Source organism: Bos indicus x Bos taurus, chromosome 7, assembly GCF_003369695.1.
Source record: "Bos indicus x Bos taurus breed Angus x Brahman F1 hybrid chromosome 7, Bos_hybrid_MaternalHap_v2.0, whole genome shotgun sequence".
Lineage (NCBI taxonomy): Eukaryota > Metazoa > Chordata > Mammalia > Artiodactyla > Bovidae > Bos > Bos indicus x Bos taurus.
In genome coordinates, this window is record NC_040082.1 from 27,218,206 (window position 1) to 27,240,496 (window position 22,291).

At 39.5% G+C, this 22,291-nt stretch overlaps 1 protein-coding gene across 3 annotated transcripts in view; it reads right to left on the reverse strand.

The window, feature by feature from the left end:
- VCAN (versican) overlaps positions 1 to 22,291 on the reverse strand; it is a 121,232-nt gene that overhangs the window by 41,494 nt on the left and 57,447 nt on the right. For 2 of the 3 annotated variants that reach the window (XM_027545675.1, XM_027545676.1), the window contains 2 exons: positions 3,999 to 9,212; positions 640 to 753 (listed from right to left, as the gene is read on the reverse strand). In XM_027545675.1, the coding sequence (XP_027401476.1) occupies positions 640 to 753; positions 3,999 to 9,212 (5,328 nt within the window). The remainder of the gene's footprint in view (positions 1 to 639; positions 754 to 3,998; positions 9,213 to 22,291) is intronic. The other variant, XM_027545677.1, reaches the window with a different exon arrangement.

Sequence of the window (22,291 nt, forward strand, 5' to 3'; positions counted from 1 at the left end):
CAAAACATAAAAACTCCCTATTTTTTAAATTGTTGTTTAGTCACTATGTCATGTCTGACTGTGACCTCATGGACTGTAGCCCACCAGGCTTCTCTGTCTGTGGGATTACGCAGGCAAGGATGCTGGAGTGGGTCACCATTTCCTTCTCCAGGGGCTCTTCCCGACCCAGGGATCAAATCTGCGTCTCTTAGGTCTCCTGCATTGGCAAGCAGGTTCTTTACCACTAGCGCCACCTGGGAAATCCATTTTTTAAATAGAGCTTTTTAAAAGAAATTTGCACTTAAATTGATAATTTATTGATACACAGATTTGGAGACAGATTAAAATTTTTGTCAGTATGTAAGCAAATACTGTATATCAAACTTTACATTTGTAAAGCCTGAGTGTGAAAACCACACATAAATACAACTGACCTCAGTAATCTTCCTTGAGTCCTGGTGATATCAAGAAAATTCAATAAACATCTATCCCTGTTTCCCATAGACTACTTAAATTACTCTATGATTTTAATTTCATCTAACACACCATTCATCTACAATGGGCTTCTCTGAAATCCTCTGATGGATCCAAGCAACATAAACTCTCCCCCAATATGTCTTCTGGAAAAGCACCATGGTCTTTCAGGGAAGAACATCTTACCAAGTTCACACCGATCACCACTGTATCCTGGCACGCAGGTGCACACGTAGGAAGTTTCAGTAGGATAACAGGTGCCCCCATTGAGGCACGGGTTCATTTTGCAACGATCAGGTCCTACCAGGTTCAGGAAAGTAAGAAGAGCAATTAGGCTCATCTCTCAGTTTCAACATATTTTAGCATAAAAATGCCGTTTTTTGCTACCATAACATAAGGCTTTACCATAGCACTACACATAAAAATTAAGATTAACTTTACTCTCTGGAGTGTTTCTTGGCATTATAACTAATTATTACAAATTGCGTCTATTCATTTCTGGAATCCAATCAATCATCATTATTTTTAAACAGTATTTTGTATGGTATCTGGCAACTAATTAATATATTCTACTGCAGATTTAGTTGGCATGATAATGGCAATTGATTTTAGTCAAAATGATTACACGTATGTGCACAGTGAATGGAACATGTATTCTTTTAAACGAGGTTAGTTCATGTGAAATGGCTGGATACACAGAACATGCATTCTTTTTAGCATTGGCTTGTTACCATCATTTAAATTATTATTGCCTTTTACCACTTAATGCTCAGAAACTTTTTCTTCGAAAGTGTGCACTGAAGTCTCTTCTGCTACATTAATATGCTTTTTCCAAAAACACGTTCCAATTGTACTCCTTTAAACTATACTTGAAGAAAAGCAACACATGGATTAAACTCTACTGTGTAAAAACAAACCCAAATACAAAAATCTCACCTCAAGTGAAACCCCAAAATTTTATTACAATTTTCTTATTAAAAACACAAAATTGACACTCCTAGGTGATCAATATAAAGGCCAGAGGTACAAATGTATAAGGAGAAAACAGTTTAATACATATTTTCTAAATCCAAGTACTTTTAGACTAACTGAGGCACATCTGTTATTCTGTAATATCGCATGGGTAATTATATTTATATTAATAGCTTATATATATTATTTGAACACTTTTCCAGAAGTGCTTGCTTCAATGTTTAAGAATCCAAATGAGAGCTAACCATTTTTTACAAAAGAACTGAAATAAATAGGCTATATAGTTTCAAAAATTTTAAGACCTGAAAGTCTGAAATAATTGCACATGAAGAAAAGAAGATATGCACTTATGAAACATGAGAAACAGGTATGGCTGTAGAAAATAACTGAGCCTTTCCCACCCAGGAAAGTCAAACTCACACTTTCTGAGTGTTAAGCAAATTCTGGACTACTAGAAAGACTTGATAGGGGCACATGTGCACGTGTGGGTTCATGATAATTAGGTTAATTCAGATGCTTGCAACTGTTTCTTCAAAAGTGACCCCAACTGTGCTAAGATTCTCCCTATAGTTCTAAAGATCTCCCTACTTTTGCCTTCTGCTTTTGAAAACACGCTGCTTAGATGACAAGGCTACAGTCAACAACACTTCTACATGCTGCTCTCAGTGCAAAACCAAAATGACACTAAAGTGAAAGTGGTTGGTAAAGTGACGTGCCACAGAAATGTGAAGTACAGCGTTACTCCCACCACAGACACGGGACATCATGATAGAGTGCAGGACACGGGCTTGGCGAGGGAGAGGGCTGTGAACTGAAGGCAGTTTCAATCAGGAGAACAGTTTTGTTTTCACTCATTTCATTCTTCCCTAAGCAGTGTGTTGTCATCTCGGAAAGTTGAAACTGCAGCAAATAGACCAGGGGATCCAATAGGAGCTTTTTTTATTGAATTCACCTAAAGTGACACTTGGTTTTGCAAGGACGCAAGCTCTGATTCTAGGTAAACATTACGAATTGGGCAACTGGTACACATTTCTCATTTGTCAAATCCAACTCTCTCTATAGATACAGTTATTACCAGTGATTTCTCTATCATATTTCCTCTAATCTGAAGTATATTTCAACTAAATTACAAAAGAATAAATATTGGCCAGATTACTAGGTTATCATTTACAGATTCAATCAAGAGTGACAAAAAAAAAAAAAAAAAAACACAAAAATCCATCAGCCACCTTTGATCAGATGTATTCACAAAATACTTCATCATTTATAAAAGTTACACTTTATGACTATTTCACTCTATCTGAAGCACAACAAAACTGAAGCATTGGTAGCACAAAAGATAAGGTTGCAACGCTCAGAAGAATAACTCTTAAGTATAGCCAAGCTGTAAAAACATACTCATTAAAATAAAACATATTTTTAATCAGCACAGTCCTAGAAGTACTATTTTTTGGTTTCTTTTTTTCTTTTTCTAGGTAGCAACTAGGTGGTGATAGCTACTTATGGATTCCACTAACGTTATTATTCCCACCGTTCTTGGAAAACACCATTAAACTCAACTTTTCAACATTATCAACTAGACTAAAAGGAAAATAAATTCTACAGAGTAAATATTCCAAGATCTCTGCTTTACATGTAATTAAATATTATTCATTTTTATACTATATTAACAGAAAACCACCAAAGACCAGTGGAAAAAACCACCTACTCTGGAGCGAGGCCCATCTGGGTTCAAATACCACTTTACCATGATATGTGTGGCTACAACCCTGGGCCAATTACAGAGCCTCTCTGAACCTCCACCCCCTACCCTTTTAAATGGAGATAATAATGTACGCATTGTGGCCTTTCTGTGAAGCTCAAATGGCATAGTCTATATGAACCAGTATCAAATTCATGCTTCCTGTCTACTCAGCAAAAAACTAGAAATCTCTCAATAGGCAGAGTTTGAATATATACTGAATGAATACTCACTGTGGCTAGGCACTGTGTTAGAAGCATTAGGTAGACTACCTATCTAAAGCAAGGAAATTACACAAAAGTATGAACTTATAACCGATATTGTGTGAACCATGTTAAGTATTTATTAGAGTTACTTACTAGTCTCATTTGTAAAGGCCTGACAGATTTTAATATTGCCATAATAACACCCATTCATTAGAGTTTTGTTTTGTTTTTTTTTTTAATAAGATACTTTTCCTGTTCCTAAAGCTAAGATGTATAACTATGGGACCTAAGACAAAGTCATACGTAAGTTGTGGATAAAGTCAAATTGAATTTTTATACCATTAACAACTTCAGGTTTTCCATGTTGCAATTGAAAAAAAAAAAAAAGAAACAACATGTTTCTTAAACCCAGAAAAATACAAAGTTTATCTTGGAAGCCCCCAGTCTATACTTACTTTCTTTGCATCTCATTAGGGAATCAATACTATGGCCTGTTCTGCTGTATGTGAACAATACAAAGAACCTTCACCCCTTTCACAGTACAACACAATTATATAAATAAATATGTTAGGACCAAGGGACTGTTTCCACGTTTGGAAACAGATTTATCAACATTGTGTCCTTACCTGGTAAATAGACTGCTGTGCCTTCCACTGACTCTTCATTAATGCCAATCAGGAAACTGGTTTCATTAGAAGTTTCCAGAAGGGGAAATGATGGTGTTGCAAGCTCAGTATTTAACTCTGTGGTGCTTAGTGTTGCCTGCTTATTAGAATCAAGCATCCTCGTCGGTACTTGCTGTTTGGGGGCCGCTACTGTGGAATCCTCCCCTCTGATCAAAGCTGCCTGTGTTTCAGGGCTTATTTCCAGAGGAGAAGGGATGGTGGGCCGCTCAGAAGTCTGTGGGCTGGGCTGAGGCACCACACCTGCCTCGACCCCGTGAATCACAGAAGCAGAAGTAGAATGTGGCCGCAGTGTAGCACCTTCTAACTTCGTTTCACTTGCAGCTGTGACAATAGCCTCAGCCTCAGGGGTTTCAATACTGGGAAACACCTTGACTGTTTCCCCAGAAACCTGGACACTGGTTGTGCTGTCAGAATTTTGGAAAATCTCAATTTCTTCTTGAGCAATTAGTTCTGTGGCAGAAGCCTCCGTTGGTTCTAATAGTTTAGGCTTACTTTCATCTTCTGAAGGCTCTGTGTCAGGAGGTAAGGATGGAGGCTCAGTTATGTGAAAGTCTTCTTCACTTGAGGGTTTGAAAGTCGCTTCAATGTTTGCAAGTTCTCCTGAGGATACTGGGGGTGTGCTGGCATCTGTACTTGGCAGAGCACTTGGCTGCAAGTCATCTGAGTGCTCAGAGTCTCCACTGCCTAAGTGGATGCTGAGTGGAGGAAATGATGGTGTCTGAGAGAGCAGCTCTGAAAAAGCTGAAACTGTGGATGTGTCGATGGAATCCGGCAGACGGGCTCCTTCCATCACATCAGGTGCCTCTGTTAAACTCTGAGCCGTAAGGTAGGCAGTACCAATACTTACGTAGGGGGTAGGATCTGTCAGTGCCTCCTCAGCCCCAGAAGAGAACTCTGGTTGGAAAGAGGGACTTACATATTTCTTTGCTTCATCCTCATTCTGTGTCCTTTCCAAATAGCCCAACGTTGATATGACTTCACTTTGGTCTGCAATAGCTTGGCCATCAGACAAAGTGCTTGATTCAAAGATGTCCTCCAGGGTTTTGGCTTCAGTTTTTGACTCTGGATTAACTGTGGCAGACTTACTAGGAATGGGCAGAGATGTGGCTGTGGGAAGCAAAACGTCTAATTCTGTCTCTGAGCTAAGGACGGGGATCCCAGTCGTGAAGATAAAGTCTGTGTGATCTAATGGATTTCTGTCTTCAGGAGCCTTCGATTCAGGTGTTGCCTGAGTGTAATTAGCCAGCAGAATATCACCAGAAGCCTCAAAGTTTTCCTCGGTTGAAGACAGGTTAACAGCTGCCTCATACTTCTCTTGAACTTGAGTGCTCTCTTCACTACTGTCAGGCGGTCCCGAGGGTACTTCTGGATCCAAGTCCGTCTGCATTCCAAGGATGTCTTCATATATTGGTTTAGTGTGATCAATATCTATGATAGTATTTTTATCTGATGTGAGCTCAGGTATAATTTCAAGGATGGTACTCTCCGTCATTGTCAATATTAAATCCTTGTCCTCTTTGTCCAGATCTATAATAATACTTTCAGTGGCTTTTCTTTTGTCGGGTTTCAGCGTGGAATCCTTGAATCCCCAGAAATGGTCTTGGAAACTATCTGCCGCACCTTCTGTGGCCTTCTCATATGATGCTGTGCTTGCCGGTGTGCCGGTTGCTTCAGGAGAGCCTTCTCTCTGCTCAGGATGAAGTGGCAGCACCATTGAAACTGTCGGGAATCCATTAACAGTAACAGCTTCGACACTTGGAACCTTGGGATGTTTTTCCAGGGATCTATCAGAAACAAATGTGGTGCTTCCTTGCCTAGTTGCCTGAGTCATTCCAGAAGCGTGGACTTCTGCACCAACGGCATCCAATTCCCCAGAACCTTCTCCAGAATGTTCATAAAACAGGTCAGATGGTTTCGGTGTTGATGTAACAAATCCTTTGGCCATTTCAAGATCATATGTTCTAGCCAGAAAATCAGTGGCAGGGGTTGCTGTTTCTTTAGTTTCTGCTGTCATAGAATTCTCGCTAGAGACTTGATCAGTCAGAGGCTGTGGTCTACTGGTCTGGATTTCTTCTGCCCTACGGTGCGTCTGATTTTGAGGCTGTCCGGGGCCTGTGGAAAAAGTGAGAGGTGCCGTGAAGGGCCCTTCTGTTCTGGCATCACTTAAAATTTCTGGTAGCGTTGTGCTGGATGCTGTCTCACCATCTTCAAAAATGCTGTCTGTTTTGGAAATGAGTGGTCTCATTTCATTTGCTACATTTTCCATTCCCTCATAGTCTCCACTTGTATCATTTAAGATGCTGGCTTCTAAACTTTGTACTTGAGAAGTCAGGGGATATAATGTGCTAAGGACTTGTTCTATTTCAGTAAAATTCACTGATCCTAGAGTAGGCAAAACTTCTTCCCCAGATCCCAGTCCAGAGAATATAAGATCTGTATCTGACTCTTTAATTATCGGGCTCGTAACTTTGGGAAAGGGTTTTATACTCTCTTCCTCTTTGACGGTTGAACCTGCAATTACACTTTCAGCTGGTACTGATTCAGTCACTGAGGCAGTAGCTAAGAAAAAATGGGATTTTTCAGTAACTTCAGGGAGACTAGTGTACAATACCAAGCCCTTTGAATCTAGAGTTGGAGTGGACACGTCAGCTAAGGAAATGACTTCCTCCTCCATTCTCTCATCAGTACTGTAAGTTTTCTTTGTCGTTAGTGTGAAATAACCTGTAGTTTGGAGTCCAGGTTCAGGAAATGTCTGTGAATCAAAAGTTGTTTGTTCTGGTGCAACAGAGCTTTGAAGGGGTTCAAAAGATTCTTGCTCTTGAGTCTTTTCCTCTGATACTATTTCACTTCCATTTCCTTGCCTTACAGGGTTGACTTCTTGTCTAGGCCATAATTCGTCTGGCTCCACAGTTGGGGGAAAGTCCATTGAAACTGTGTGATTCTCCTTCATCTCCCCCTCTTCAGTTGAAGCTTTAGTACTCTCAGCTTCTGCTGTTGGCAAAATGGTGGATCTTTGATCAGTTTCATTGATAGCACCTTCTTCTCCCAATCGTTGGTCAATAAATGGGGAATCTGTTCCAGAGGCTTTTCCCGCGGCACTGGGAAACACTTGGTCAACAGAGCTGCTTACTGAGAGCAAGGGCTCACCTGAGCCCTCAGCAGAGGCTGTGAATTCTTCCCAAGGGAAGGCTGAGGTGCTGACCAAGGTGCTGCCAGGTTCTTCCGAGTCAGCAGTGTGGTTACTGAGGTCCGAGGTAGGTGTTACAGATGGTAACATCTGGGTATCCTTAAATGCTGCATCCCCTGAGCCTTCCATCATCACTATTTCTTCTTTTGTTATGGGATAAGATACTGTCGAGTATTCTCTGAAGTCACCACTGAAATCTTCCTCCAAAGGAAAATCTGTAGAAAAGCCCTTTATTTCTGCCCTGTGAGTTGGCTCTCCTGAGATCTCTGAAACCAAGTTTTCCTTAGATGTTTGGCTTATAGTTTCAGCAACCTCCCTGTCCACTGCAGTACTGAAGACTTGTTCGGTTGGCTCAAAAGGGAATACAGTTTCCACATTTGGAGACCAAGTGCCAGCTGCCTCCTCTTCAGCTAGAATTTCAGGCTCTAAATTTAATGAAAGTGAAGAAAGAGTGGTGGTTTCTGGGTCAACAGCAGCTTCTCCGGAGCCTTGCTCCATAAAGAGAGAGACGGGGCTCCCTGGGACAGTAGGTGACCCTTCCAGAACCCCAGGTTGACTGCTAAGGCTGGGATCTGTGGTCTGTGCTGCCAGATTGTCTAAAACTTCTGTTTCTGTAAAGACAACGGTAGAACTTGTCGTTTCCCTTTCAGACTGTGTGGGTGTCATCTGGGACGTGAAACTCTTCCTAGTAGCAGCTGCTGAATCATCAGGTGGAGTTTCACTTGAGCTTTCTAACTCAGAGGGTGAAACAAACTGATCTAATCGCTGTGTAGGGGAATGTACCTCAACTGTAGAAGCTGTACCTGTAGTTCCCTTCTCCTCCTCTTTTCTTGTTGTTTCCTCCAGAGGTGGACTGAAAACCCACTCATAAGTGTCTGTCTCCCTTACAAATTTGGTAGGCACTACTGCAGAAACCTGTTCAGAAATTGAATATACAGTGGTTGTAGGAACATCCACAAGGCTCTCCGTGATCACGATCTTGCTGGTGTCTGAAGTAACGTGGAGGTCTGTAGTATTTCTCTGTGATAAATCAGTTATCATGGCAAATATTTTATCTTTGTCTTCTTCTGCTTCCCCAGAGCCTTCCGGAATTGGAATTGAAGGACTTCCCGAGAACTCGACAGTGTGTCTAGGGGTTATTTCCACCCAGCTTTCTACTGTGGACAACGGCTCATCAGACTGTGGAGTGCCTGTTAAGATAAATGATGCATCCTCTGAGACAGGTGCTGATACAGAACTTGCAACCATACTTGGAGTATGTGTGGTAGAACTTTTTTCTGCCTCTTCACCAAACGTTCCTTCGGTAGCCCCTGAAAAGATGATTTTTTGAGATTCCTGGTCAATGGCAGCATCTCCTGAAGACTCTTCTGGAAACAGAGGTACCGATTCAGCATGTTCATGCACCAGATGATCAAGTTCAGGATTTTTCTCTGTGATTGAGTCTGGCCCCTCAGTGGCTTCTCCCTCATGGATTGAGGCTGTGGGGAAAATATCAGGCTCGCCACTTGAGAAAGGCTCTGCTGTTTCAGGGTAAATCTCGGGTCTCCACGTAATTTCAAGGGACTCCGTTGTTTCTTTAGATTCATTAGGTTGCATGGCAGTGGACAGTCCAGCATGGGTGATTATAAACTGATGGCTATCACTTTCACTGCTGTCTGAAAAATTTTGAGAAGGTGCAACACTTTCGAACTGGCCACGCCTAGCTTCTGCTGCTTCTGGGTCCTTGGGAACAGTGGTAACTACATGCTTCCCATTTATGTACTGCACGGATGGGGTGGTCGTGACATCAGTGGCATTGGCACACTCCTCATCTTCTTCATCCTCTTCACTGTGCAACATACCAAGTAACTCAGGTAAAATTTCAGCAATTAGATCGTGCTCTGGATCTGTTTCTTCACTACAAGGCTCATCTTCTTTAGATTCTGAATCTATTGGATGACCACTTACACTGAAATCACTCATTCGACCTGAAAAAAACAAAGAGTTTTCACAATACTTAAATAGAAGATTTGGCAGTGTACGATAGAAGAAATCGATAGCAAGGCTGGCTGATCACACTCTCACACAAAAAGAAGGATTCAAATCTGTTCACAGTAAGAGCAATCACCCTTCTACACATGGTTCTCAGTCTTCGCATTTGCTGTTTGATATTAACAACGGGAAAGATAAATCCAATTGTAGCAACAGGTCACAAAAGCTCTTCAACATGTTTAACAAAACCACATCCTTAAAACGAAACAAGGCACCAGGTACACACAGTGTAATCATGAAATGGAAGAATTCATCTCTGTTCAAACTGGAAAAAAAGAATTTCAAGTTAAGATCCCTTCACGAGATCATACAGAAAAAAGTAACTGTTGTCCTTCATGTTGGTGAATGCAAAGATACCCTCTATTGAATAGGGAAGTGAGAAGCAATTTCTTCTAGCCTCCTGTCATAATTTACTCTAGAGAAGACTGTTTTTAGAAAAGTAAAAGAGAGGTTTCTTTACAGCCCTTTCACAGTGTGATGACAATCCTGTCCCACGCAACAGTAAGACAAGACTTAGCTGTGTAATAAACTGCAGCCACATTCCATGCACAAGGGCAGGAAGCCCTGGGGAGGAGGGGCTGGGGGTCTCCTTGCAGGGCTGTCTCACAGAAAGCACCAGGAAAGAAGAGCCCCCCACACCTTTCCAGCTTTATCTGTAATGAGAGGTGATCTGGCCTGGGGCAATTGTCATTCTTTTCATTAACCTTTTCTCCAAAAGAAGTTCAGGAGTCACTTCTAAACATTAGAACTAGCATACCTGATATAACACCTATCCTCGGAACATTTCCTAGACTGTAGATTGCCACAGGGTATCAACCACTAAGCCCATCTGTCTTTTCTCTCTCCAAAAATCCACCAGCAAAGCTCCTCATCCAAACACCAGGAGGGGGACATTCTCAACCCTCATTTGCATCGGAGTGGAATTCAGTGGTCCTTGGAGAGGGTTTCAGAATCACGGCAGCACGGACAGGTACCTGTGGGTGTTCTGACCCCAGGAAAGACACAGAGAAGCTCGTAGGGTTGCCCGGGGTCTCGCCCTCTGGTCCCGGGAACACTGTTGCAGATACAGCTTTCAGCCTAGCCCTGATCCATGCCACACATGCTTAGGTTGAACCTGAGAACTTACAGGAGGAATAATAATTACAACGACGGAATCACTCCTACCCTCTATTGGTAGGGAAATGGCTTTTGTTGTCAGAAGCCACTCCCCGTCACCCAACATCTAACATTTCCTGATGGCAAAAAAGAAAAACACTCTATTGAGACGGTAGCAATATTGTCTGTATTCTTTGCATGCGTGTGTGTTTCAGTCATGTCTGACTCTTTGCCATTGTATTCTCTGTGTCAGCATAAATACAGAAGTATATGAACATCCAATAAAAACTCTACAGAGCTCCTTCTGTTTTTAACTATGGTTTGCTAATTAAAAAAAGAGAGACCGCAAAACGTTTATGTAAGTAGAAGATATATTGTATTTACATTAATCCCTTTCACTCTAATAAAAACAAAAAAGAAAACTTTTTTCTCTGTATCCCATCTTCACTATATTGCCACCATAAAATATCAGTACTATTTGTGTCAGAGTAGGTCACTCTTCCCTACTACATGTGCATCCTATTTAACTTTCACACACTACAAATCACTCCTTATATCTCCACTGAATACATTCGGTGCCTCAATCATGTAAACAAAGTGGGATAGGTATTCAAATGAACAAAAAATACTGCTACCCTAAACAGAAATGTGATCAATACATAACTCTGGCATATTACAAAAATATAAAACCCCACCTAGAGGGGTGGGATGGGGTGGGAGGTTGAAGGGAGGTTCAAGAGGGAGGGGACATATGTATTAGCTATGGCTGATTCATGTTGATGTAGGGCAGAAATCAATACAATACTGTAAACCAATTATCCTCCAGTTAAAAAAAAAAAACAACTAAAAAATAAATAAAACAGATGGCCAACAGGGACCTACTGTATAGCACAGGGTACTGTGCTCAATATTCTGTAATAATCTAAATGGGGAAAGAATTGAAAGAGAATTTACATATGTATATATAGAGCTGCATAACTTTGTTGTATACCTGAAACTAACACAACATTGTAAATTAACTATAAACCAATATAAAATAAAAATTTTAAAAATTAAAAATATGTACTAATATAGATGATTTCTGCCACAGAAGTTACAGCTATTCCTAATTGCCAAACTCACAGAAGTAACTAAATGCCTTACCTTTGTTTTCAAAAAAGGGTAAGTTCATTTAATATTAGATCATAGAAGTTATTACTCTGATCTTATACTGTCTCATGGTGTATGTTTTAAAAGAAAACATCTTCAGATGACAAATACCTTTTAATATAGCTTGTGTTGAAGGCTACCTCTCACTAAGGAAAAAAGAATGTGAGAGAATATATATGCATATTCTTATATAGGTATATGAGAGAATGCATCTTTAAATGCCTTCTGTACAAATGAATCTTTTGAAATATCACATATATAACCTTATCTAATCACTAAATCAAGCAGCCTCATTGTTAATACTATTTGAATACAGTTGAGTGAAATCGTGTTAGTCGCTCAGTCGTGTCCGACTCTGCAACCCTGTGAACTACAGCCCACAAGGCTCCTCTGTCCATGGAGTTCTTCTCAAGGTAAGAATACTGGAGTGGGTTGCCATTTCCTTCTCCAGGGGACCTTCCCGACCCAGGCATTGAACCCAGATCTCCTGTGCTACAGGCAGATTCTTTACCATTTGAGCTACCATGAAGCTACACTCAGTTAAACGATTCTGTGAAACTTTGTAGAATTTAACAGGAACTTCAAAAATATGCCAATTTTAAATTGCTTATAGTGCCCGGAGAATCCCAGGGACAGGGGAGCCTGGTGGGCTGCCGTCTGTGGGGTCGCACAGAGTCAGACACGACTGAAGCGACTTAGCAGCAGCAGCATAGTGTCATTTAGCATATCACCCTTTTCATTAGGTTTCATTAGGTATAAATATCATGAGAACTCATTATGAAAAATGACCACACATACAGTCTAAATTTCCACAACACCTTGCACTTAAATACAGAAAGAATTTCAATAAGAAGCATAGGTGTGTGTCAAGCATATATAAAAAAATCCCCATCACATTTTGTACCTCTGTATAAGCAGTGGAGATTAAACTAACTACTCAGCCAAGCTTCTCCAGCCAAACACAAGGATACATAAGGAAATAACTGCTTGATAGTCTTTATTTATAAACTCCTAGGCTGGGAATAGGGTAAAAATATTCAATGTTATTATAGATTTCTATGAATTTCTAAATAAATTCCTTACTTTTTAGAAAAACAAAATGGATATAAACATATCCCATGAACTTCTTAGTGAATAATTATAGATAGAGGTTCATTAGGTATGATGTTGGTAGCTCTAAAAACAAGTGGGGTGGAAAAAAGCAGAAAGAAGACACAGAGGCCTGTCAGTGTGTCAAATGTCAACATGTCAAAGGAACTGACACTCTGACGCTCACTTACATGTTTTACAAAGGAAAAGAATAATTTAAAATAAAATGTTTTCCTAGTAAAGAAAACAAAGAACTCATTGTAAATCAACAATTTTTATAATAATTTCATTGACTATCAACTCATTAAGTCTATTTAATTCAATTAATTAAATTCCCTGACATTCATTTTATGTTCTCTAATTGCAGTTCAATGAACAGAGTATAATATTCTTTTAGCCCATTTTCCACTTGGATAAGGAACCCTGACATTTCTTATTGCTCATAAATCTGAGGACTCCCTTAGCATTTTAGACCAGCGTGTTAGAATATTTCACCAAAAGACTCAACTGTTAGATGCAATTTATTCCATTTTCTAACCTAAATAAATACCACAATACTTCAATCACAGCCATAAACTTCACAACACAGCTCAGCATCGTACTGGTTTTTGCATGCAAAATTAAATTAACTCCCACAACCATGCATGGCACCCAAAAATGCAATCTCCCCAAGATCAATTGATTGCACAAAATTTACTAAATACTTATTCTCTATGAGACTATATGGCAGACTCATATTTACCAACTTTACAGAAACCTATGGCCTCCAAGGGTGTCTTCCAAATCTTTCTCTTTCTCTCTGAAACAAGTCCTCATGCCAATAGGTTAGAGAAATGACCTTCCTATAACTCTTTTTGCAAAGGACACTTTGTGATTGTATGTAATGCAGATGTACCAATCATTACATTTAAATTAGAATTCCTTTATCTACCTGCCTTCCAAGTACCTGATCTGCCTTGCCTCAGAATGGCAGAAAATACAGAAATACTTAAGCAATTTCATCTTATACTTCTCATTGTTCTTTGAAGTTGGACTGACCAAATAACTATCAGTGCATCATAATAAACAGTGATTGAGAAGATATATTTCAAAAGGTGCTCATTAAATATGAGCACTGTAAAAATGCTCCACTTAACAAGAATTCTTAAACAAAGATATGAAATGTGACATAAAATTATTTGGTTTTCTTTTCTGAAAGGAATCTTCTCACAATTAACTTATCAGTGAAAAGTGAAAGTGAGGTCGCTCAGTTGTGTCCGACTCTTTGCTACCCCATGGATTATAGCCCACCAGGCTCCTCCATCCATGGGATTTTCAGGCAAGAATACTGGGTGGGTTGCCATTTCATTCTTCAGAGGGTCTTCCTGACCCAGGGATTGAACCCAGGTCTCCCTCATTGTAGCCAGACGCTTTACCATCTGAGCCACCAGGGAAGTCTTAATAACTTATCAGTATTTATTATTAAAATAAGTTGTGTTCCAAATGGTTTCTTCTGATTTCTTAATATTGGTTCAAGGGTGAGGAAAATATTCATTGCCCAGGGCTTTGAAGACAAGTTTTTTGGCCAAGAGATTCTCTACAGATGAATCGACATTTTATTCTTAGCATGGCAAACTTGTTTTCATACTTTAAAAATGTCATGAAGGGCTTCCCTGGTGGCTCAGTGGTAAAGACTCCACCTGCCAAAGCCAGAGACATGGGTTCAATCCCTGATCCAGGAAGATGCCATGTGCTGAGGAGCAACTAAGCCCGCGCACCACAATTATTGAGCCTGTGTTCTAGAGCCTGGGAGCCACAACTATGGAGCCCACGAGCCGCAAGTACTGAAGCCTGTGAGCCCTAGAGTCATGCTCTGCCTCAAGAGGACCACTGCAATGAGATGCCCACGTACAGCAGCTGGAGAGTAGTCCCCAGCTCACCACAACTAGAGAAAAAGCCTGAGCAGCAACAGACCCAGCAGAGCCAAAAATAAATAAATAATTTTTGTAAAAAGTCACAAAATCGACTTAGGATAGACAGGTGAATTCACTCCTGCCACTGCCACCTCCATCTCACCCATATTCCAATTTGCTCCTCTCTATTTAGTTTCTAAAGTTACTTCTTCATCCCCCTTTCTTGCCACCACCCTCACCCACCATGCATATTATGAGAGAGTTGCAAGAGCTATTATTGCAAACCAGAAAAGTTTCTTTGTAGGGTGTGTGACCGGTGGGGGGTGTGGAGGGGAGTAGGGAACACCTGTGTTTCTGTGAAAGCAAGTATTTCATCATGAAATTGTGATCTGCTCTATTTTGTACTAACAGTGCAACCTCATGGAATAATTAATGACCCCAGCTCTGAGGTGAACAAATTCTTACAAAAGACGACTCTATTTTAGAATTTTATTCTAGGGTGATATAACTTTTATTTGGACTGCAAGAGTCAAACCACAGAACTCTACACAGCGTATGTATAATCTTTTCTCTGTTTCTATGAATGTATTTTAACAGCTTGAATATACCACGCTAATAGATTTTTTTTAATGGCATTTCACACAAAGCTTTATTGCTAGCTGACCTCAAATTACTCATCAAGTATATTTAAGTACTTAATGGCAAAATTTTGTAGACATAGCACAAGTCTTACAATCACACTGTTAGCAGACACAAAACATAGTTGCTAAGATGCAGAGGCAGCTGGCTAGAGTCCATGTTTTCTATAGGGAATTCTACAATTTAAGAGCTTTTAATCAAATATAAGTATATACCAATCCACTCAGTGGAGAGATACTAGGATCACATTTCTCTATTAAAATAGATTTCAATGTGTGGGAAAAAAAAGATTTTGGTTCCTTATTTAAAAATACAATAGACAGCCATACTGAAGTACTTGAGAAACACTTTTGGAATTTAAATAGAGAAAACTTGAAGTTGTCTAAGATATTTAAGTTTTCTGACACATACCTATGAATCTAATATATCCAGACATAAGCAAATGCTTCAATTTCATTCACCATTGAAATATTCTTAACTAAAATAAAATGCTAGCTGCCACCTTGTAAAACAATGAAGACTACCTAATGTGCTTTTCCACTAGGTTGTCTCAGACATTCCAAATTTCCCAACATTTTCAAAATTTGAGACACTAAAAATGGTGCCAACTCAGGATGTTGAAAAAATAAATGACATTAGTGATCAAGATATAAATATCTTCCCCAAATCTTGTCACTTGTTTTCATATGCTTAAATTACTTTAATAATTGAAAATCACGTGATATTTAGATCAACGCGCAATCCCTCCAGAGGTAAGAGATTAAACTAGAGGCCAGGAGATCAAGATTGGATTCTGTGACCCGTGTCTCCCTGTTAGCTCTGCTAGCCGAGGTTCATTTGGTGTACCACCCATGCATGCTATCGGACACTGACAGCTCCTGCTTGCTGAGAAAGGAGCTCAATATTTCTCAATTCATGAATTTTACACCCAGAAAGCGTAATAAACAATATAAGCGTTTCTGATGGCCTCACTTTTGAGGCAGACATGTTATGGGGATGATAAATGGGAATCATCTCTTTTCCCAGCTTCAAATAATCCTCTAATAATGCTGTTCTTTCAAGTGGAAAGAATGTGTTTAGATACAGTCATCTGCTCTAAGTGAGCTTAAGGAGTTACCACTGAGTGTGGGCTTTTCTTGCTTATAGAAGAGGCCCAAGGGACTCCCTAACTTCCAATTTTTAAAGGGTAAGGGTTTTCCTGGAGAGCTTAATCAAGTAATTTTGGGCCCTTCAAGCATTTTTGAACAGTAAGATAAAGAGCTGCATGAAAAAGAAGGCAGGTTATTTCAGTTTGTAAATGTTTCCTTGAAAGCAGAGCAAATAACAAAAACCAATTATTGGGCAGTACTTACTTTTCTTATCTTTTTCATGTTAGTTCCCCATGATTGTCAAAACTTTTCATAGATGAATAGATGACAGATAATGACTAGATGCCCAACACCAGAAAAATACTTTGGTCAAGATCAAGGATTCAAATTTAGGTAAAACACTTTGACATAAGTAAAACGAATGCCCCTCATATATGTGTGTGTGTGTGTGTATCTCAATACTTCCTTGTAAGCTCTCCAATTACAGCTACTAAACTGAACTTTACCAAACATCAGTTTGTTTTCATTACAACACTCCCTTCTTCAAAAGTTACCTCTTCCAACTGACCTCTTCAATAGCATGTTCAAACAGCTCCATGGCTGTCCTCACATTTATCCTCATCCTCTCATTCTCTGCATCTCTGAGTTGGATGCAGAGAAATCTATGCCCCCATCTCAATATCCTCCTCATTCCCAACTCACACTTCTATTCAACAAGAATCCTCCTGCCCCAAACTTGGAATGCTTCATAAACCCTCCTTGGAGCTTCACTCCTGTATTTATGAATGATCCAGCTGAAGTCTCCATTCCTCCAGTCTGTCTTCACTAAAACTCCTCAGCCGGAACTGGTTGTGTCTTTCATTTGTATGCCATAGGACTTATGTCATATTGTTTCTTATTTATAAATTCCCTAGTGGGTATTATATACTTGTCTCACCTTCCTTACTAACTTCTATGTTCCGTAAAGTGAAAGGATCTTTTAAACATGTAAAGCTTTCCTTATTCTAGCCACTTAGCTTCTCTTTGGGAATTTAGTTGAAAGAATGTCTACATAGTTATTTATCATCAAGAATGGAAACATTTACATTTACTACTTTGACCCTTTCTTTTAAATATCTGCATTTTTTCTGGTCCTGAAGAAACTGTTTTTTGGCTGCAATAATAGCTCAAATTCTGAGACACAACTAAAAGAAACACAGATAATGCAAATATTAAAGACTTCTATGGCTATGAAAATCAGATAATCTAAGTGGGCAGGCATAGTCTCAATATTATTTTTTATCATTCTTTTCCTTTCCAAATATAGAATCCATATAGGTTTATCTCAGGGCAATACTCACTATTTTTCTCAAGTGGAAATATATAATGAACATATTTACTTTGTCAGTATAGTCAAAAGAATCCTTAAGCCATGAGCATATGTATTTCCTTTTAATTTCCATGCTGATAGAGAGAAAGTAATACGGGTATGGCAGTGTGAGGTATGCAGGTCTGTATAATTCAAGATACATTCTCCACCCCTCACGATCACTTTTGATCCAATTACAATTACTCTGAAATGTTAAAAAAACACAGGTTTCCATTATAGTTAATTCTATTTTCTTCCTTCCTTACAGATGTCAAGGTTCATTTAACATGTGTGAGAAAAGCTACACTTCCCAAAATGTGATAAAGGCCAGCATTTCATTTAGGGGAGACTGAATTAAACATTTTTTCCCCCTTAAAACTGGTAAAATACAACTTAAACTTGCAGGGGTTTAAAGCAACCCCTTCCCCAATATGTCTATATTTCAAGGTCAGAAAGCCTTTACTTTACTGTAGGGTTCAACATTCTCCAGGAATAAAGACTGCATGCATTAAAAAAATACAGACGTCTAATACTAAAAAAAGAAGGCAAATTTAAGAAAAGAAACAAAAAATATGAAGGCCTGGGTCCCACCACTAGAAATTCAGATTCAAGTTGTCTAGTGGGGGTTGGGAGAGTGGATATTTTTATATGGAGGCTCCCTGGTGATTCTGATATAAAGCCGAGGTTGAGAAGCAACATGAGCAGAATTTGTGCACTGGGGGATTTCCTGGGGCTCCTTCAAACCCCTGCACAGAATGGCATCACTGTCGGTCAGCTGCTGATACCTGGTTGGTGCTGTTCTGTGGCCTTCTGGGCAACATGGATGGTTGCTCAGCAAGAGGATGAATGCCCAGAGTTTCCTGTGAGGCTGATTCTGAGACTTTGTCTGAAATAGTAACTTACTTCATTGTTGCTGCTGTTGTTCAGTCTCTCAGCTGTGTCCAACTCTGCGACCCCAAGGACTGTAGCAAGCCAGGCTTCCTTGTCTTTCACTATCTTTTGGAGTTTGCTCAAACTCACGCCCATATTACCTCTATTTTTCTTTTTTATTAAAGCAAGCAACTGGCTTTTATTGTATACTTTTCTTGCTTATTGATTATTTCAAGTTGCCTTCCCAACTAAGCTATGGATGACATTATTTTCCTTTCCCTAGCCCTGGTGGCTCAGACGGTAAAGTGTCTGCCTGCAATGCAGGAGACCCAGGTTTGATACCTGGCTCAGGAAGATCCCCTGGAGAAGGAAATGGCAACCCACTCCAGGACTCTTGCCTGGAAAATTCCATGGACGGAGGAGCCTGGTGGGCTACAGTCCATGGGGTCTCAAAGAGTCGGACATGACTGAGTGACTTCAATTCACTTCAGCCACAGAGTAGCTTGCCTGAATGCCTTTATTTCAACAAGCCTTTAAAATACTTCCTGGGAGTGAATGTGAAGAGATGGGCAGAGAATGTTTTATCTTCAGAGAGTGAAATGGCTCCCTTAGAAAGCAGAGCAAGGTAAGATCACAACGTAATAAAAGATGGTAACTATAGTATATTCCGCTGTACTCTACAGAAGCATATGTTGGTGTGTTTTCTTCTCCCTTTCTCAACTTAGAGAAACCCAAACCTACTCCGAACAGCACATGGCCAAAGAAACTAACTCACCCTGTGAGATGCCAGGAATACTGTGGTGTAAGATGAAAAGATGAAGTCATTGGAAGCCAGACAAGGTAGTGTATGCCGATCCTAGAGGCAAGCAGGTCTAAGTACCATACTGAGACATAATATGTCAAGCTTTCATAGACACAGATGTTGAAGTACAACTAAACTTTCCCTCTCACTCAAGGGATTCTTTCTTTCCAGTTTCAAATCTCCTACTTTAACTTATCTATGGAAAAAAAATTTTGATACATTATCACAATAATTCTAGCAAGTATTTAGAAGGTTTGCCGTAATTTAGTCTCCTCCTCCAAATCAAACCACTCCTTTTGAGAATAATTATAGCTTTCATGCCATCGGATCAGGGTTTCCTTCTTGATTTACACTCAAAAGATCTGAATATTGGCATATCCCTCTAAGGAACACAGTTTCTCATGCAATAGGTGCTGAATTGTCCACACAATACCCTAGGTTGAAACAATATTTTACAATTTCCATTGCCTCAATTGTGTTGTAAAAAATCAGAGTACTTCCATGCAAATGAAAAAAAAATACACAACAGTTTTCACTAAAAATTGTTCCCCTGTCCCCTCAACCAGAGCCCCATTCTTGGAATCTTCCTATTAATAAAGTCACTTATTAACCAGCTTTTTAAAAAAAATATATATGTGACAAACTGGCCTCAGTGAGATTCAATGTAATAAATTTTGCAAATAAATTTTAAAACTGACAAAAACAGATAATGCATTTAAATTATTTTTTCATTTTACCTCATTAAAATGAAACCTTTATAAAGCATTTCTTTTTCTGTTTCTTTTATCCCTTTGCTCCTCTCACCACACGTCTCTCCCCTTAGCTACACCCCTCCCCTCCAAAAGTTCTGAACACTGTCTGGGCCCGTGAATACATTTTTTATTCACTGCACAAATGAATGATCTAAGAGCTATTAAGAAAGAAGAATGTAATCCCTGTGTAGAGAACTAGGGGGTTTCCTTGACAACAACAAAAAGACAGCAGGGAATGCCCATGTTTTCTATGAATATGCAAGAAGAGGCCTGGCCCAGCACCTGGAAAAATTTATAAAGAATTTGTGAAAAGATCTTTTCTTTGAAAAAAATTAAATTTGCAATCATCAAAAATCACAAGTCCAATTTTCACACATGAAAAAGAGCAGAAAGCTAATGAGTTCTACATGTTGATAGTATAGAATCAATACTATAACTATATTTAAAATTTAAATAAGGGCTGCAGCTGCTTCTGATTTGCACCCAAAATGGCATCACCCTAGACAAACACAATCCATAGATGATTAAAATTTTAACAAGCTCTTGCAGTCAGACAGATACTAGAGTATAATTATATTTGTCTCACTGTAGTATAAATCATCTCAAATTTTAAGGAAATTGCATTTTTAACATACTTAATACAAAACAATCTACATTTTCTGACATTTAGACGTTCACAACGAAACAACTGCCGTAGCTGAGAGGGGATTCATTTCTACTACGTCATTGCCATGTGCAAAGCACTATGCTGGGTGCTTTCTAGTCACTTAGGAGGTATTAAACGTGCGATGTGCCTGCCACTGTGTCGTGCAAGCCCAGGAAGAGATCCCCTTCTCTTTTAAGTAATCTCGTGAGTTTGTAGTATTAGCACATGAGAGAAGACAATGGCACCCTACTCCAGTACTCTTGCCTGGAAAATCCCATGGATGGGGGAGCCTGGTGGGCTGCCGTCTATGGGATCGCACAGAGTCGGACATGACTTAGCAGCAGCAGCAGCAGCATTAGCACATATGTTTACTATTATAACAACTGAGGCCTGTGGCGATCAAGCAATTTACCCAAGATCAAATAGGTGGCAGATAACAATGTTGACCATGAACCCAAGTCTGTTTCCAAAGGCTCTTTCCACTCCATCGAACTGTATCCCATGGATCAAATCAACTACCTATCCATGGACTTTCAGAATATCACAGAGTATGCTTCAGAAATCCAGTTCTAGTATAGTATGTAGTGAATGGCAATTATTTGACTATTTGTTGGATACATGTATATTAATATATTTGGATACATACATACATGTATGGCTAAGTTGGTAAAGAATCCACCTGCAATGCAGGAGCTCCCGATTTGATTCTTAGGTCGGGAAGATCTGCTGGAGAAGGGATAGACTACCCGCTCCAGTATTCTTGGGATTCCCTTGTGGCTCAGCTGGTAAAGAATCTGCCTGCAATGTAGTGAGATCTGGGTTGGATCCCTGGGTTGGGAAGATCCCTATATGTGTGTGTGTATATACGTGTGTGTATATATATATATACTCACACAGTGATCTTTTGTTATATAATCCCTGTGATTTGGAAAAAAAAGAGAGTATGTATCAGAATTTAGGAACTATTCTTTCTATACAATAATCACTACTACATCCATTTTACTGGCAAAAAATTCTGACAGAAAATTTAAGAAATTCCTGGGTCCACATGGCCAAGAATCAAAGGAAAGACTGATTGTAGTTTCCCTAACTTATATCACCTGCTTCTGTAATATTGCTAGTTCAAACTGCATTTGAATTAAGATATTATAGAAGTTTAGATCATCTTTTAGGTATACAGCCCACTCTAAAAAGTAGTTTTATGTCATTTAATTTTACAAATGTGTAATTCTGAACCGTGATACATCATGGGACGTGTTTTGAAAAGCTAAATGTACTTAACTTACAGATGATGCTATCTTTATCAAAATATATCAATCACTGAAAAATAGGAAAATGTGAGAGAACACTCCTTCCTGAGGAAGTTGCCTGAAGTTTCCATGATTTGTATAGGCTTCTAGGTGAATCTTAAGAAGGCATTCATCTTCTGAATCAGGGGAGCCACTCTGCCATTCAAGCCCTGTCTAGGAAAATGCCTGACAGTACTTGGGGCTCCTTGGCCCACTGGTGAGTCTCTGTTGTGAAGCAATAGGTTAATAATGAGTTTTCAGCCATTTGTCTTTGATCGTACCCTTCCAACAAGAACCAGCTTATATTTCATCCTTCTCATGAAATATTTTCTGAATCCCCTGCCTTCATTGATTTA